The sequence below is a fragment of the Gossypium hirsutum genome, chromosome A05 (genome assembly GCF_007990345.1).
Source record: "Gossypium hirsutum isolate 1008001.06 chromosome A05, Gossypium_hirsutum_v2.1, whole genome shotgun sequence".
Lineage (NCBI taxonomy): Eukaryota > Viridiplantae > Streptophyta > Magnoliopsida > Malvales > Malvaceae > Gossypium > Gossypium hirsutum.
The window spans coordinates 81,501,623-81,519,674 of record NC_053428.1 but is presented as its reverse complement, the minus strand read 5'-3'; the positions used below and the strand labels follow the sequence as shown (position 1 = coordinate 81,519,674).

The 18,052-nt window shown below is 35.2% G+C and overlaps 2 protein-coding genes, 1 long non-coding RNA gene and 1 pseudogene across 12 annotated transcripts; 2 read left to right on the top strand and 2 right to left on the bottom strand.

The window, feature by feature from the left end:
• Window positions 1-1,627: 1,627 nt before the first annotated feature.
• LOC107896303 (uncharacterized) lies at window positions 1,628-4,999 on the top strand. The gene has a single exon (XM_041112513.1). It carries the CDS (start codon window positions 1,981-1,983, stop codon window positions 4,429-4,431), a length of 2,451 nt encoding a protein of 816 aa, XP_040968447.1. The 5' UTR covers window positions 1,628-1,980; the 3' UTR covers window positions 4,432-4,999.
• Window positions 5,000-5,375: 376 nt separating this feature from the next.
• Window positions 5,376-6,992, bottom strand: LOC107896302 (uncharacterized; annotated as a pseudogene).
• A 1,416-nt stretch (window positions 6,993-8,408) lies between these two features.
• On the bottom strand, window positions 8,409-10,237 carry LOC107896304 (scarecrow-like protein 3). Its single transcript, XM_016821449.2, has 2 exons — window positions 10,040-10,237; window positions 8,409-9,964 (listed from the first exon to the last, which is right to left on the bottom strand). The coding sequence occupies exon 2, from the start codon at window positions 9,939-9,941 to the stop codon at window positions 8,547-8,549; it is 1,395 nt and encodes a 464-aa protein (XP_016676938.1). The 5' UTR covers window positions 9,942-9,964; window positions 10,040-10,237; the 3' UTR covers window positions 8,409-8,546.
• A 2,073-nt stretch (window positions 10,238-12,310) lies between these two features.
• Window positions 12,311-17,820, top strand: LOC107896305 (uncharacterized). 10 transcript variants are annotated; one of them, XR_005926737.1, is made up of 5 exons: window positions 12,311-12,995; window positions 13,099-13,216; window positions 13,299-13,660; window positions 13,784-13,876; window positions 17,584-17,820. It is a non-coding gene; the product is annotated as an uncharacterized lncRNA (long non-coding RNA). The 10 variants fall into 10 exon arrangements; XR_005926739.1 differs by having other exon boundaries at window positions 13,784-13,886; XR_005926738.1 differs by having other exon boundaries at window positions 12,391-12,589; window positions 12,777-13,216; window positions 13,784-13,886.
• Window positions 17,821-18,052: the final 232 nt, after the last annotated feature.

The following is an 18,052-nucleotide window of genomic DNA, read 5'->3' as shown; positions in this document are numbered from 1 at the left end:
ATATCAACTATATAACCCACACATTGCTAAATATTATCTCTTACACTCTAAAACTACTATCGTTATGGACTCTTTGCACCATATATAATACCAACCACCATCTTTATCTACCCTAACAACTTATATAATATAATTGTTATAAATTTCATTATATATTTTCATTTTCATATAAAACTATAAGACAGTTTGGTTACTAGTGCTGCTGAACATAGAATTTGAAAAAAAAAAAAAAAGAGGATAATTTAGCGAACAAGAAAACATGAGAGTTTTTGCAGGAAGTGTTGTTGTTGTTAATGGGGTCAAGTGAAGTCATAATATACTAACTTGGTAGTATTGTATCCATTTATGATGCTCAATCATTATGCAATGCTTGAAGAAGCTGCGCTGACAGATTCAGTCCCATTTTCTGGCCTTAAACCCTGCAAGGGATGTTTGCTCAAAATCTATGCCATTAAATTTTCTTCGGACTGATGCTGCTATTTATTTGTTCTTATGGGGACCAACAAAGAATAATTCTTTCCACATAAAATTAGATTATACCACAATCACGGTTGCCAAAATTTTATGGAATAAAATTATAAAAAAAATGAACAATTAAATATGAGTTTATTAAAATAGTAAAAATTAAATAATAAAACCTATGAATTTAAATATAATTTTTTGATAATTTTACAATTGAATTGAAATCCGATTAATGGTGCTAATTCAATCAAATAAATTACATAATATAGATAAATATAGATATGATTGTTAAATATCTATATTAATATTTAAAATTTTGATTAAATTGGTATGACTCTTAACCGAGGTTAACTCAATTATAAATTTACTAAAAAAAACTTTTTTATTTTTATAAAGAAATAAATATTATTTTGAAGGTAGTTTTATTTTTTATTTTTATGTTTTTATATAAAATTTAAAAAATACATGCACATGATAGACATCAAACTCAATACATTATAAACCTTATCAATTTTATCATTTCAAATAAAATCATATTTATTATTTTATCAATTTTTATAAATTTAGTAAACAATAATTTTCATTAAAAAGAAAAAAAAAGATGATAAATGTGAAAGGGTGAGTGATATTGTATTAAGAAACTTGGAATGGATTTGGCAAATTGAAATAGGCAGGCATGGGCCGTGGGGGGAGGTGGGAATACAAAGGATTATTATGAGACCCTTTTATTTTTATATTTCCTCAAATTTCGAGAGAGGAGCGTCTATGACCGTGAAGTTGAACCAGAGGCTCTTAAGTTGACCCCCCCACAATCACTACCCTTTTTACCCACTATTGCCTTTGTCTTCCCCAAACTCCTTTTTTGCCTGCCTCCCCATCTAAAACCCTAATTGCCTTTATTATTTCAATTTCCTTCTTCTTCTTCTTTTTGGCTTTAGGGTTTTTTTCCCCTTCATTTAATAAATTATTATATTGATTGACGTAACGTTTCCTTGCAACAAATGGATGGTGATTTGGCCTATATATCATGCAGTGGAAACTAACGGCTAAATTACTTTGAACTGAAATCCTATGGTATAAAATATATTTATTTAAATCTGCTAAATGTTTATTTCCAATTCAAATTGCCCTCAATTATGATGTGGAAATTACGTGGCATCTCAATTATGCATCAAGGAAGAACCATCTTAAAACGAATGAATACAAAGGATAATACATATGTTAGTGCAAATCAGCCCCTTACACTTGTTTTCATCGGCCAAATCACAGTTCAATTTAAGCAAAAGGCCGCCCACTGAAAACCAAACCAAATCAAAAAGGAATCTTATATTGTTTGATCGTCTAAAATTTCTTTTCTTTTTTTCCCTTTTGATGTCATTTTTCAACCCCAAGAAAACAAAGCTCAACAAGACTACTTTTCTTCCACAGCTCAACTCTCTAATATCCATCCATGGAAAGCAAAATATAATCCCACCTTAGTTCTGATCTCTTATCCATGCTCTAAGTTTTCCTTCGAGGATGGTTCAAAGAAAGGTGCCCAACAAACTTGGTAATGGAATCCAAGGTGATCTCCTTAAATCAGAAAGGCTGTTGGGAAGCCTCAAACCATCATATTGTCAGCACCAAGCAACTGACTTGAAGAAAAAATTGAAAAAATCAAGGTCAATTAAGCTCTCAGAAGGCAGTCTAAGATCATCATCACCTTTGAGGAAAACCATTGCACAACCTGGAAAACTACCACCTCTCAATGTTCTTCCAGCTGCAACTTCACAAAATAAATCTGTGATCAAAGCTGTCGATGGATCACCAAACTACATGAAGTCTACCAGCAGTTCCAAGGCCAAAAAGGAGAGTTCTCCGGTAAGTTCTCTAGCCGGTTCAGACAGCAAGAATCTAAATAGAAGATGTTCAACCGGTTCTATCAGCTCTGATTCTTGTAATAAGGCTGCTGGTGCTAGAACTCTAACAAGGACATCTAATTTGAAGCTAGTGAGGACTTTGACAAAATCTCCTACTTTCAAGCCGGCTAGAGCTTCCGCCAAAAAATGTTCCAGGGTCGCTCTATGTGCAGATATGAATGTACAGAGGGCTACCTGTTCTTCAACTTTAAAGGATTCAAAGTTTCCCTCATATCTCATGCTGAATCATGGGACTGAGTCTGAGGGAACTTCTATTATCAAGGTCTGCTCATATACTTACTGTTCCCTTAATGGTCATCACCATACTCCTTTGCCTCCATTGAAATGTTTCTTAAAAGCAAGGAGACGTTCTATGAAAACCCAGAGAAGCATGAAGATGGAAGCTTTGAGCCCTCGTAGTGTAAAGCCTTCTGGTGATGGAACGGAGGGGGGTGACGAAGAGCCTGTGGTTTTTGCTGACAGGCCCACCAGCAATGGAGTGGATTTGGATATCTCCCCTTCTCATTTGATGCAAGGGGGAGCCATGGATTTCTTCATTGAAATCTATGCAAAAAACAAAGGAAATAACGCTGAAGCAACCTATGGAAGCACACAAATGAAGGCCAAGGGAAAGGATAATTCTGGATATGACAATGAAACAGGGGTAGAGCTAATTTCAGAGAGTTCATCTGAAGGATCACCAGACTTTGAGGTTGACTTTGATGAAAATATTGAACATTGTGGTGACATTATTTCCAAAATTGATGATATCAGTGAAAAGCTGAAACAAAGAGACGCAGATGAAGAATCTAGAGGAGTTCTGATTAAAGAAGAATCATCACCCTTGAACTTAAAAGGTGATAAGCACGAAAGCGCTTCAAGGGTTGACGTGGACCATGCTATGTTTGAAGTTATTGATTTGGAGTGGGAAAAGTGGCAATTTTCTGCTTCAGAGCCTGATTATGAAGCCCATTCTTCAATGGAATCTGATTTGGATACTGGGGATTCGTCAGAAAGTCATAGGGATAATCTGTGTGATGAAATTCTGATCAATTCAGATGAAAGTAACAGCAACACTGCAAAGGAGGTTTCGGCTGATAGAGCAGAACAAGCCTTTGAAGAAACCTTGAGCTACAACCAAGTTTCCTCCACTGAAGACATGTTGGAGGTATCGGCCATGGAAGAAGAATACACTGAAACAGATTTGATAGGCATCTTTACAACAGCTTCTTCAAGAAAGAAGTTACATGAGGAACCAACACCAGGCAAGGAGAAAATGCTGGATAATGGAGTTCCTGGAACAGTTAATGATGTTTCTGAAGCACTAGAAGTTCCTGAAAAAAGCAGCACTATTGATTTGAATGAAGAAGCTTTTGAATCAACCAAGCAATTTCAGCTCCACTCATTTAATAAGTTGAAGCAAGATGAAACAAATGAAGATTACAACATAGTCTGGAAGCCGGGGGATACGGAAGGAGATCAGATTGACACCAGCGGTGATTTCTGTCCAGAAAATAAACTTCCAAGTGGTGAAACGGGAGACAAAACGGAAGCAGAGAAAGTAGCTTATTCCGAATTATTGATTGGATTCCTTGGTTTATCTCATGTTCTACCAAGGGCAGATGATGACTTTGAGGTAGAAGACAATGAAAGGTTTTCAACTCGAGATACTGCTCTAGAAAGCCTTTTTTCCCAGAGTCAAGATCATCTGTCAGAGAGCCAACATAAGAATGTACATGTTATAGACAATCAGAGTGCCCTAGAGGAAGATCAAGAAGAAGCTAAGTTAAAAGTTCCTACTTCCATGGATCCAGAGGAGCATAATGGTTCAAGGATGCATAAAACTCGTTTAGCTGATGGCAGTGAAGTTGGGACAATGGAATTCAAGGATAGTGCTACTGCTGGATTGGATGTGGCAGAAACATACCCTGCAGCAAATGATAAAACTAAAACCAGCCCCAAGCCAAGAAACAAGTTCTCCTTCACTAGAAGCAATGCTAAGGAAGAAGTGCCTGAAAATCATAACGACAGAAAATGGAAAATTGGGTGCAAAAGACATGAAGATAACTGAGGAGAAAAAGAAATTCAACCCACAAGAACCAAACTTCTTGCCTGTTGTTCCAGAGCCAGATGCAGAAAACGTTGATCTCAGGCATCAACCAATGGATCAAAGGAAAAATGCAGAGGAATGGATGCTCGATCATGCACTCCAACAAGTTGTCACCAAACTTGCTCCAGCTAGAAAACGAAAGGTGGCATTACTTGTTGAAGCCTTTGAAACAGTCCAGCCAAGAACTAAATGTGAAACTCATTTGAGGCAAACTTCAACAGGCTTTGGCCATGGACAGTCCATTCAAGCTTGTAATTGATAATTTTATAGAGGTAATTAAGTAACTCATTATTCCAAGTCCATTCCTTGTTATTGTTAATTGAAGGAAAGGAGGCAGTTTCTCCTAAGTTATGTGTCGAGTGGAGAGTGCCTAGTTCAACTACTAGAATTTGAGTGCCTAGTTCAACTACTAGAATTTGTGTACTTTCAACTGGATAATATCTATCATTTGGAGGTCTATTATGTCTATTTCTAATGTTATGTACTACTATGATCACCAGAAATACCAAAAATCATCAAATGCTTTTCATGTACTGTTTCTAAACATGTCAAGTTACAATTGCCATACAAGAATTTAACTATTCTTAGGATTCACATGCAAGAGTAGGAACATGGATATTTAGTTTTAACAAAATAATTAAACATTAATATGCAACATGGAGGATTCCACAATATAATCATTGTCAACTATATCATTCTCCTTAAGTCCAGGATAATCAACAGATTAAGAGAAGGGCAGTAAAAACTGAGGTAAAATACTGATAATGATAAAAAGCAAACATACTGGTTATGATAGATCCAAATGCAGCATAGCATTGTAAAAATGTTTTATACAACTTGCAAGTGTCAAGCACCATATGTTAATACATAAGACAGGCCCACATAGAATGCACAGAAAACAGAAGTTCGAAAAACGATTGTTCATTAGAAATTTTGGGTCTTTGGTCATTACATAAAAGAAAACGTTTATATTTGTACAGGTCTATTAGAAACTACATGTGCCATAAATAGTCAACCTCATATTCATGTTCACATACAAACAAGAGCTAAGCACTTTTTATCCAAATATTCAAACGCTTATTCTAGTTCTGAGCTTCATGGATGAAAACAAGAATTCACATTCAGTTTCAACAACGATCAGGAGTTGAAGCCTCTTGATGGAAGAATTGTACTTTGATTTCAGGAGATTCAAGAAGCAGTGATTGGAGCTTTGTACTATAAGTTCCCAAACTAGAAGAATTTGAGATATGTTCTTGTGCACCACCTACACTAACACTAGCCTCAGTAGACCCGCTCTGTTCCACAGCTTTCTTTGTCAAAATATCATCATGGAACAACTTAAGTGCATCTGTAGCTGAAAGCAAATTCACAGATTCATATAACTCCTGGAATTTATCTCTATTCTCTTGTGTTTCAGTCAATCTCTCCCTCAACCCATCCGGAAGACAAGCCAATGCGCTTTTAAAGGCAAAGATACACATATACACAAGAAAAAGAACACAATTTGAAATAAGATTCAGAGTAATGTCATGCAGAAAATGTATAAGAAATCTAGATTCTAGACATAAAAAAAGAATGACAAATTTATCCGCTTCTTCATTGTACCTGGTAACACCTCTTGCTATGCCCCAGTTGTACCCTATGGGAATTGATTGCTTAAAGCCAATATTAAACCTTCTTGTGCAGAAGCTTCTTTCCCTGCTATCAGCCCATCACGATAACCAATCTAGAAATTCTCAATATAGAACTGACATCAATTACTAAACAAATAGTGGAAAAGAAAATTCTGAATTGTCAGTACCGTGTGGAATTGGTCATGCCTTCTCTTCCATTCACGGTCTAAATCAGATGTTTTATCTAATTCCTCATCAGAACCACCCCATAAAGATCCATCTTCATCCTGGATGTCCGACTTATTGAAACCTGAAATCATATAAAATAACAGCACTACTAAATAATGCACAACTTTTGGGTACCCATGGAATTGGTAGCATTAACTAATTACCATTGGTACTCGAAGAACGGCCTAATTGTAAATTGGATAGCTGCAAACTTTCTGAATACAGCTCTTGAGCAAATTTATCATCCATTTCACTGTAAAAGCAATAAAAGAAATTACTTTGGCATTGCATCAAACACCTTCCGACAAATGGATTCGGTTCAACATTTTTTACTTGAATCCAAAAGAATAAAAGCTAAAAGTAAAAACAGAGGCAGGCTTTGTCTTTGCTAATCCAAAATTAAAATTAAACAGAGTCTCACAAGAATCTTCAAATTCTAACAAAAAATTTTAAAGGAAAAAAACTTGGAAAACAAACTAAAATAAGAATACAGCAACTCAAAATAATGATTTTCGAAGCTTACCTATAAATCAGCCACCGCCTTGTTTGACTTCCTTTATGAGCTCGAAAAAATGAACGCAGTTAAAGGAATAAAGACTACCGAGTAGAGAGAGAGATTATTTGGCAAGAAATTTCAGATTTTCTATCCGACTCTCCTTTTTTTTTTCTCTCTTTTTTCTTAATTCTGATATTTGGGCTTTTCTGGACCTTAAATTAGAGTATTAGACAAACCATTTAGACCATAGCTTATCAGGCCTGTTAACTACTTTTAAAATTTATACTTTTTATTTGAAATTGTTAAAAAAGTATTTTTTTAAAGTAACTATCAAAATAGTCACTTTTATTTGTCTCAGATTATATTTTAGTCATTTATGTTTGAAATGTTATGTTCTAGTCACTTACGTTATTATGTTGTAACATTTTAGTCACCGAGCCGTTAACAGGTAAGCTGATATAGCACATTAAATTATCATTTTTAACGAAAATTTTGGGTTAAATTCTATAATTGATCCCTATATTTTCTCATTTTGAGCAATTTAGTTTTTTTTCTTTTATTTCTTTTAACTTTCTTTTTTTTCATTTTCTTTTTTTTCTCTCTCTATTTTCCTCCCTTTTTCATTTCTTTTAACGTAGCTTTTCTATATTTTTTATTTGTTAAAACTAGTCCACAAGCTTGTCTCACTTGAAAAAAGTTAAATTGTTTAAAAAAATAAAAGTATAGGGACTAATGTTAACGAATAGAAAATATAAAGAAAACTACATTAAAAGAAATGAAAAATGGGAGAAAACAGAGGGAGGAGCAGAAGAGAATGGAAAAAAAAAGAAAAAAAAGGAACGTTAAAAAAAATCAAAGAAAAAAACTAAATTGCTCAAAACGAAAAAATATGGGGACTAATTGTATAAATTAATCTAAAATTTTTGTTTGAAATAATAATTTAACGTGCCACGTCAGCTTGCAGTTACACTGTTAACGGCTCAGTGACTAAAATGTTATAATGCAATAACATAAGTGACTAAAACGTAACACTTCAAATATAAGTGACTAAAATGTAACTTAAGGTAAACAAAAGTGATTATTTTGGTAGTTTACTTTTTTTTTATAGTTCTAAATATTAATAAAATAATAATTTGAACCAAACTAAATCTATACCTACCTTGTCATAATATAATCCAAATTCCATCCTAACGCATAGACAAACGTAGGTGCTAAAGGCGAAATGAAGAGAAATACAGTAGAGCTTTCTAAGATGTTATCATATGTAGATTGTTTCTTGAAAAAAATAAGATGGCTACTGATTGAAAATGCGCATAAAAGGGTAAAATAATAATGTCATAATCAAATGAAATGAACTGATGATGATCAATAATTGAGGATCATACATGCTACGTCCCCTTAATGCCTTTGAAAACAAGCTTTGTGATTTGGTCAATTCCCTTAATGCAGCATGTGCATGTTGATTGAATGATCCTAATAGGACTTTAGAGCCCTAGATGTGCTGTTTTATTTTTCTCAAGCTGCCATCATGTACTCATTAATGGCTTCCTTTGCAACTCAAAACTCTCAACAGCAGCCCAAAGAAATGAATGAGATACATGTTTAAAATTTTTTCTCAAGTAACTATAGAATGAAAAAGTCTTTCATATACATACATATTAAACTACAATCAAAGGAAGAAAGAAAGAGACACCTAGGAGCAGGATAAAGGGCAGGCATAAATAAAATGAGTCATAATCCTAGCGTCTAAACCCCCAGGCTGACATTGAATATAGAGGTCTTTCTTGCCAGCACATAACCAAACACCCATTCTCTTCTTTCATCTTATAACCATCGTAGTTATTGGTCTGCAGCAACCTTCCTGCCTGCAACATGCCATGGTAGCTTAATGGCACCCTTCCAAACCCGGCCAATTCAAGTCTCAGGATCCATTTCTCCAGCTTTTCATGTCTCTCCTTTCTCTCACCACCCTCACATGCTATAATATTCTTAATTTCCTCTCCGAAAAGCATCTTCTCAACCTTTTGTCGCTCTATTGGTGCTCTTGATACCGTAGACTCTAAGCAGTCAAAGAGCGCAGCATAGAAATTCAATGCTTCTATTACCCTCTCCATTAAAGTAGGACCATTATGGTTGGACTCCTGCTCGGTTACAACCATTACTTTCGGTGACAAGGCCCGAAGAGCGGCTAGAAAGCTCCCCATTTTTGGAGCTGGAGCTAGGGATGATGGAGAAGATGCTATGTCAGAACTTGGGTTGTATATATGGGCTGGTTCTTTCTCAAGCCACTCTCCAAAAGTACGTTGAGTCATCTGCAAAACTCGGGTCTTAGACACCGGTGGGGAGTTAAAGTTCCTTCTAGGCACCTCATCATCTGTTGCCAGGAGAGAATGAAGCTGAAGGACCGAACTGACCGCAAGAGCTTCACCGGTCTTGACACGCAAACTTTCTAAATCAAGATTCTCTAACTTGCAAACTATTGGGTTAAACTGAAATGGAATGTCCAATTTTTCAGCTTCTTCTGTCAACCTAAGTGCCATTTGCTCTAACACCTCTTTCTGCTCATGGATGCCTGTAATTCTCAGATGCGGTGGCCCTTCTGGCCTTGCACTAAATGTCTGAAAAAGATTGATCCATTGAGCAGGCTCACAGGAATTTAGATCTATAATATGAACCATCTTCTCTCCCTCCATAGCTTCTACAATGGCCTGGTTTGTGATAATATATGCAAGTTTTAAGAAAGGGCACAGCTCAAAGAACAGTTTTTGAACAAGAATTTCATCGGGTACCGATGATATTTTCGTGGAATTGAGGGCTTTCTGAAGGCCAGGCCATGCTTTAAGCATTCTATTAGCAAGTGCCTCAGTGAAGTAAGCAGCAATTCTTTGCATGGTATCTCCATCGGGAGAAGCAAGTTGGGATATTTGCTCTAAGCCAATATTGGCATTCTCAAGACTACCAGCAGCTACATGGTTTGCACATGCAACAAGAAGACGAATCAACCATAAACCCCTCTCCTCAGGTTTGAGCTCCCATAGCCATGGGAAAGGGGATCCTATACCAGGAGAGGGTGACATCCAGGGGAAGAACTGAAGTGGTGATGAAGTCACTGGGGATGGTCCCTCTGGAATCATATCTCAGGCCCTCCTGAAACAAACTGAGAAACAGAGGAAAATCCATGATCAAAGAAAATTTAAGCAGCAAAATAAAGAAACACAGACAAGGGAATTACCAGTAAAAGTAGATCAAATTCTCCTCAGGAAAAAAGGGCTGATCAAACAGAGAAATATAGAATCCCCAAATGGGCTTTGAAATTCATCAAAATCCTGGAAGACCCTTGGAAAGTTTTGAGAAGAGTAAAAAAGGCGGGGTTAGTAATAGTTGGTGTGGTGGTCTAAGGTTTTTGTTGGAAATTGAGTGAATTGGAATTAAAGTAGTTGGCTTGAAGGGGTTTTTGTAAGGCAGCTTTGCATTGGGCAACAAAACATGATGTTGGTTTTGTCCTCAATCCTCATTGTTTTGTTTGTCTTTTGGAGGGCTCAGAAGAATATGGAATTTCTTGAAATACATATACAAGGCATTGAGATAGAGCCCTCTGTGTGTGTTGTCGCAATGTGAAGTGGAGCAGGCCAAAACTTGTTATTATGCTCAAACACAGTACAAAGCCAAACATGTCCTACCAAAGCAAAACAACACCCTTCCTTGTTGCTTAGTGAGTGGTGTAGTGGGAATGGCAAGGGAGGCCTTTACATGTGTTTTTTTATTTTTTCAAAAACATTCAATTTTATCTATCCTCGATTTTTATTATGTTGCTTTGCATTTTGTATGATGTTTTAATTAATTTTTTCCGAGTTTTCATTTATGTATTTTAAACATCTTTTTTTGATTTAATAATATTAATTCAATCATTAATTTTATAAGTATTTTTAGTCATAAGGTTGTCAATTTATCTTTATAAACTCAGAAGAGCAACCTCATCAACATGTCAAGCAAGGACAATATTATAATTTTTTTTCTAAAGAGTCAAAAGTAAATTATAAATTTATGAAAGGATCAAAATGTAATTTTATTATTGTATTAACTTAAAATTTTATAATTTTTAAAGAAATTAAACTATAAATTTATTATTTTCTAAAGAGATCATAATTGAATTATAAATTTTTGAACAAACTAACATGCAATTTTTACTATTGTATTAATTGAAAATTTTACTATCTTTAAAATGAAGGCACCTACAAAATTAATTTAATTGAAAAAGTTTTTCTCATGTTTATTTATGCCATATAATAGTAAAAATTATTAGATTTAATACTCCAAATCAACATTTTTTATTTTTTTTGCTTTTCAAAACTCAAAGGGCATATATACTTGAGGGGGGGAGGGGCTTCTTCTAGCATTAGGACAAAGAGAGGAGGAAATTTTGAGAAAAGCCAAAAGTAGATGAGAAGATTTTCAACTTCAAGGGGGATGGTGTGGTCTTGGTTTGGAATGTGTCTTATCCTCATACATCGTTTCCCACAAAATGTTTTAGCATGGAATGAGGGGTTTTTAATCAAATTAAATAAGCCACATAATCATGGCTTAATGATTAATCACATCATCATCTAATTGATTAGCTAATTTTTGTTAGTGGGAGTTCTGATGTCCACTTACCTCATAATCATGTTTTGTTCTTGTTGTTGTACCCTTCTTTACCGCCTTCCATTTGGGCAGCAAGAGTGTATGTCTTTGTACTAGTCAAATACATGCTCCAAAATCAAGCATAAGAAATTAAGGTGGTTGAACACGTCACTTTTAAAGAGAATCATTTGGTACAAGAAAAATAAGTAAATGGACATTGCCCAATCACCAATAAACTCTTTTAACCCTTAACTCCATGGACATGTAGATATAGGTTTTGGTTGTCTTTCAACTTCCTACTTGTTTTCTTCTATTTGTATCTAATGTGGTTGCCCATATTTTGATGGCTAAATTTGCAAGAATTGCCACTATCATCACTTTCCGATTCGATCACTAAGTCAGTTAAAAATATATGATCGTATGTTTGGCCTCCAAACTCAGTTTTTTATTGGCTGTTGGTGTAAGAAATGATTCCACATTCTACCAACCAGAGTTGATAGCGTTTGATAACTAGCTTATTTTGTCCTTATTTATATTATGGTCTAACAATGTGCTTACCTTTACCCTACCCTATTTTTCACATGTAACGTAACCTCAAATATGTTATTTTGAACTATCAATAACTTTATATAAAAAAGTCAAATTCTAGTATGGATCCAGTCCATATGCTATAATTTAGTCACTTTTAGTTCATTTATGAATATAGTCAATGTATTTTTTTTTTTGAAATCAATAGACCGAGTATATTATTAGAAAAGAAGAGAAAAAATAACAAAAAGACCCAATAAAGACCCATGGCCCAGTACTATTACATCAGAACTAAATTCAAATCTGGCCACATTAACTTGTATATTAATGGGGCCCTCCTAAAAAACTGTAAAATAAACATAACTTAAAGGAAACAAAAAGCATTAAATGATTCTGACGGAAAACAGGAAACTAAATATCTACCCAGTCCATTCAAACGGCTGGCCTCCATTACCATTCATTGATTTGTCATTTCAAATCACCCATCCGTTCTGACAATAGCTATTATCAAGAATAAAGCTTTTATTTGCTATCACTTTTGAAATCAGATTCCTCATCTCCTTCTTCAATCTGGTCTTCTTGACCATCTTCCCTCCAAGTCGGAAGGATGCCGATTCAACTCCTCTCCCACTAGGTAAGAGATCTCTCCTCTATCTAGAGTATTCTTTGCGAATCTGTGTGCTTGCGAGTTCCCTGATCTATGAATATGCTGAAAGGTAATCTCTTGAAAATAAAATTTCTTGTTCTGAATGTCTTTTATGATCCTCGAATCTCTGATTTATCTATTGAAGATGTTTGACATTTTTTGATTATTGTTCTAGAATCCCCCATGATTTTAACCGATTGTATACCCATTGATATCCCTAACTTTATGCCTTCCAAACATGCAAACGCTTCTGCTGCGAACGGGGAAGAAACATTATTGTGAAGGGTCGATTTTAAAACCAGGAGCTCGCCCGTCAGGCCCTAAACCACCAAGCCTGTTGCTAATTTGAAGTTTCGAATGTCGAACGCTGCATCAAACTGGATCGTTATTCTCGGTATGTCCTCCTGACCTTTGTGATTCTTGTTTGTATTAAAAGGATTTGGAGTTTCTCTTACCCCTTCATTTTCTGCCATATACCCCTATATTTGATGAGCAAGTTCTCTACATGTTGTTTCCTTCCTCTCGTGAATGAGCTGATTTCTGGAAAACCAGATTAGCCATAAAGTAATACAGAAAAGGCGACATTGTTCCGCAGTTCCTCTCTTGAAAACCCAGGTAAGCCACTCCCATATAGTTTGATTCATATTGTTTATAACCCAAGATAGATGTAAAAAATGCCACACTTCTGTTGATACAGGGCATTGACGAAAAATATGAGGACTATCTTCAACTCAATAACGGCAACGAGGACATCTGTCACTTGCAGAAACTCTTCTATATCTGAGATTAGCTAGATGATGGATGAAATCCCAAGAGATTCGCCAAATAATTATAGTGATTTTTGAAGGAAGTTGTAAACCCTATAATTTTTTGTAGAAATCTGTAATTTCGGTTTGTATTAAGAAATTACTAGGATCCGGATTAGCCCATTGTAATAGTTTATAGGCGCTGTGAACTAAAAATTCCCCGAACGGTTCTCCTTTCCAGACTTGAATATCTTCATGGTCCGTCTCTGTAAGTGGGATCTGTGAAATTTTCTTCGTAATTTCTGCTGAAAAGGTATTGTAAATCAAATCCGTCTTCCACTTTTTGTTCGGAATGTTAATGAGATCCGAAACTAACTATAGCTCCTCATTTTCTGGCCTGTTGTTTCCTTCAACTTTGTCGATCCCCTGAACCCAGCTATCATCCCGGACTGAAATGTTATCCCCTCTGCCCACTCTCCAGCATAGCCCTCTTTGGATTAGTCCCTTTACAGCCCAAATACTCTTCTAGGTAAGTAAAGGTAAATTCCCCAACTCTGCATTTAGAAAATTTGATCGCAGATAGTATTTTACTTTTAAAACTCTAGCCAACAATGAATTTGGATAATTAATAAGACGCCAGCCTTGTTTGGCTAATAACGCAATATTGAATTGACCATAATTTCGAAAACCTAATCCACTATTTTCGTTCAAAAAACAAAGGTTTTTCCAAACGCACCAATGGATGCCTTTTTTCCATGTCCCGTCTGCCACCAGAAACTCACAATGATACTTTCAAGTTCATCACATAAAGCTTTAGGTAATAAAAAACAAGCCATCATATAAGTAGGTATAGCTTGAAGAATGGCCTTTATAAAAATTTCTTTTCCACCCTGAGATAAGAACCTATTACTCCAATTATCAATCTGGTTTTTGAGTCAATCCTTCAGATTTTGAAAAGATTATTTTTTCCTCTGACCCACCATACTGGGCAACCCTAGGTATCTTTCTGGTTCATTCGAGTTGTGAACCCCCAGTAAGTTGACAACTAATCTTCTATCGTTCTCCGTAGTATTCCTACTAAAAAATACTGTTGATTTGTCAAAGTTCACGCATTAACCCGAAGACGATCTATATTCACGTAAGATGTCCTTGAATAAGTGTGCTCCATTGGTTGTAGCATCTCCAAATAAAATACAATCATCGGCAAATAGAAGGTGGGAAATCGGTGGACCGCTTCTACAACCTTAACACCTTTGAAAAACTTCTCATTTGTTGCAAGTCTTAATAAGCCCGAAAGACCTTCTCCACATAAAAGAAAGAGAAACAGGCTTAGAGGATCGCCCTGTCTAAGACCTATTGTGGGTAGAAACTTTTATCCAATATGCCCATTAATGACCACTGAATAAGAAACAGTAGTTACACATTTCATAAGAGCATCAACCCATTTTTGATCAAATCCCATTTGTATCATTATCTCTCTTATAAAATTCCATTCGACCATATCATATGCTTTACTCATGTTGAGCTTAATTGCCATATATCCTTTCTTCCCTGATCTCTTATGTTTTAGCATATGCAATATTTCATAGGCTAATAAGACATTGTCTGATATTAATCGTCCTGGCACAAAGGCACTCTGCGCACCATCAATACATTTTTCAATAACTCCTCTAAATCGATTTGCGATTACCTTAGCCAAAATTTTTTAAAGTACATTGCATAAACTAATTGACCTAAACTGCATCATATTAGAAGGATTGGAAACTTTCGAAATAAGCACTATATTAGTAGAATTAATTAAACTCACCTCCATGTCCCCATTCAAAAGTTGTAAACAAAAATAGGTGACTTCCTCTCCAATAATGTGCCAACATTTCTGATAAAAAGGGCCTGGTAATCCATCTTCCCCTGGTGCCTTTGTGAGTCTCATGGCAAACACTGCTTCTTGAATCTCCTCTTTTGTGTATGGTGCTGTAAGTTGCCGATTGTCTTCCTGATGCGCACACTGATCAATTCCTGTCATCAAATGGTCATAATTTCCCCTTTCCACTACAGAAAACAAATTTAGAAAATAAGATCGTGCAGCCTCCTCGATTCCCTACAAGGCCTCCATTTCTCTTACATCTTCATTTTACAACCTATGAATAAAATTTGCCCTTCGGCACTGTGACGTTTGACTGTGAAAAATGTAATATTTTTATCCCTAAATTTCAGCCAATTTAGTCTAGCCCTCTACTCCCAATAACGTTTATCTTTCTCAATCTCAAAATTTAAATAACTTTTCGTGTCAATCAATTTGGTTAAATTTTTATCATCTCTATCGGCTTCAGCCAGCTCAGTTAATTTTTCCAGTAGAACCTATTTTTTTCCTATTTACTTGATGTAACATCTCGAAATAGGGCCTAGTCAGAATAGTAGTTTCAGGACCATAAATCTGACATTAAAATATTTGTTTTATGATTATTATGAGGTTTAGAATATGAGAATATGTATGTGTTAAATTTTCATGAAGATATTCTTTGAGTAAGGGGTCCAATTGGGAAATAATGACCAAATTGAATAAATTTCAAAACTTAGCTTCTAGAAACAATTTGTATGAAATTGCTTTAGATTATAAATTAGAAGGTATTTGGGAGAAATTTTCCTAATTTCTAAGTTTTTGGACAAAAATGGGCTTGTGTGGATGAAATTCTAAAGAAATGGTTTAAAGGGCATTTTGGTCATTTGGCATTTTAATGAAATAAAATGGGAAAAGAAGGCAAAAATTAGCCATTCTTCTCTCTTGTCCAGCTGAAATTCTCAAGCCACCATAGCTAGGGTTTTCAACATTTTCAAGTTAAATAGTAAGTGCTCACAAGCCTTGTTTTTAATATTCTTCGTATTTTTAAAATCCTTGGTAGCTTACTTTCTCTAATTTTACCCATATTTCATACTAGGGTTCATGATTGGAAATTTACTCATGCATGAGTTACTTGTATTTTGATGGTTTATGGAGGAATATTAAAGTTGGATGTGTGTTAAATACTTTTTCCTAAGTGATTTTCATGAAAAACCCCTAAAAGGACCTTTTTGCAAAAGCTGTAAAATATGTGGTAGAAATGAGATATAATGGAAAAATGTAGGCCATCATAAGAGGGAAAAAAATTCGGCTAAGCTTGGGTAAGGTAGAAATTGCATGCATTTCATTATACGAGCCTAGGGACTAAATCATAAAAATATGAAATGTTAGGGGCAAAACGGTCATTTGGACCAGGGGTGAAATTAAGACTCAAAAAATATAATGTGAGTATTAATGATTTATTTTTATTGTTATAGACCTCGAGGAACAAATTCCAGAGGTCAATCGAGGAAAACGAAAGGTTTCGGAATAACCAAAACACGATATCGAGACGAATACTAGATAAGTTCGAATAACTCAAAGTAAACTCATTGTATGCTTAATTGAATAATTTATGAATGTATGATAATTATATTTGATGATGGCATGATAATCTATGAAATGCATTCTTAATAATAACATGTTGGTAATTGTTCTAGTTGAGGTTGAAAAGGAAGTTCGATGGATGAACCATGTTTACATATGACTTGAGATTCTGCATGTGTTGCAGAAAGGATTTAGCCTGGACGGGTAATCTATTGATCTCAAATATAGAAAGGATCTAGCCCGGACGGGTGTTTGTTGAGTGATCGAGCCTCCCGAAGAATATGTGTGCATTAAGGATTTAGCCCGGATGGGTAATTCGATTAGGGTCTAAATTTAGCCTAGACTGGTAATTCAGATCCGAGCTCATTTAGGGTGTTTGTCTCTATAAGGGATTTAGCTTGGACTGGTAATCCCGACTTCACCTTATGAGTTTACAATGCGAGGGATTTTAGCCTTGACTGGTAATACCGTCGTAAGATGTGAGGTTCGCAGGAATGCGTACATGAGATGATCGCTTTATGACTTGACGGTAAATAGATAATCCATTGAGATTTCCAAGAAACTCAACGGGATTAACATGAAATATAAAAATGAAAATGTTGGATGATGAGCTCATCTAAGACAAATTACATGGTACATTATTATTGTGACTAACTTGTTGATTGAGTGCATGTGATAGGGAAACAATTTTATTCTTGTTGGTTTTATTGCTTAAGATGGTTGTATGCTAATTAATCGGTAAGTTTACTTTTTAGTTATTCGGGCTTATTAAGCATGTAAATGCTTACCCCTCTCTTTTCCCTGTCTTATAGAGCTCAATGACTTGTAAAGATTGGAAGACGATTGGAGACTCAACACACTATCAACTAGTCTAGCTTTAGTATATAGGCACTTTTATTTTGTTCAATGGCTTAGGGCTTTGGTTCATTTTGTGATATGTGTTGTTTGAATTGCCAATATGAAGGTTTGTAAAAATTTACATATCTCCTTGTATTTGGCCATGGGAATAGGTTTATTTTGAAGTAGGCTATGACCTACAAATTTATGTATGCTTATGTTTGTATGGGATGGTTTGGCTATAATTGGCAATGAATTACAAGAATGAGCCAATCTTAAATGTGTAAATGAGGCATGGGAACCATTAATACAAAAAGGGAATTAACCTAGCATGTATAAAACCGATGATATGAGGTTTACATGCAATGAGGTTTATCAAAATTATATATAAGTGTTTAATCTGGCTTTATTATGTATTAAGGTAACCCATAAGTGTGATTGGTT

What these genes read in the sequence shown, in the direction of transcription:
- LOC107896304 (XM_016821449.2), bottom strand. Translation starts at nt 9,941, where the DNA reads ATGATTCCAGAGGGACCATCCCCAGTGACTTCATCACCACTTCAGTTC.
- LOC107896303 (XM_041112513.1), top strand. Translation starts at nt 1,981, where the DNA reads ATGGTTCAAAGAAAGGTGCCCAACAAACTTGGTAATGGAATCCAAGGT.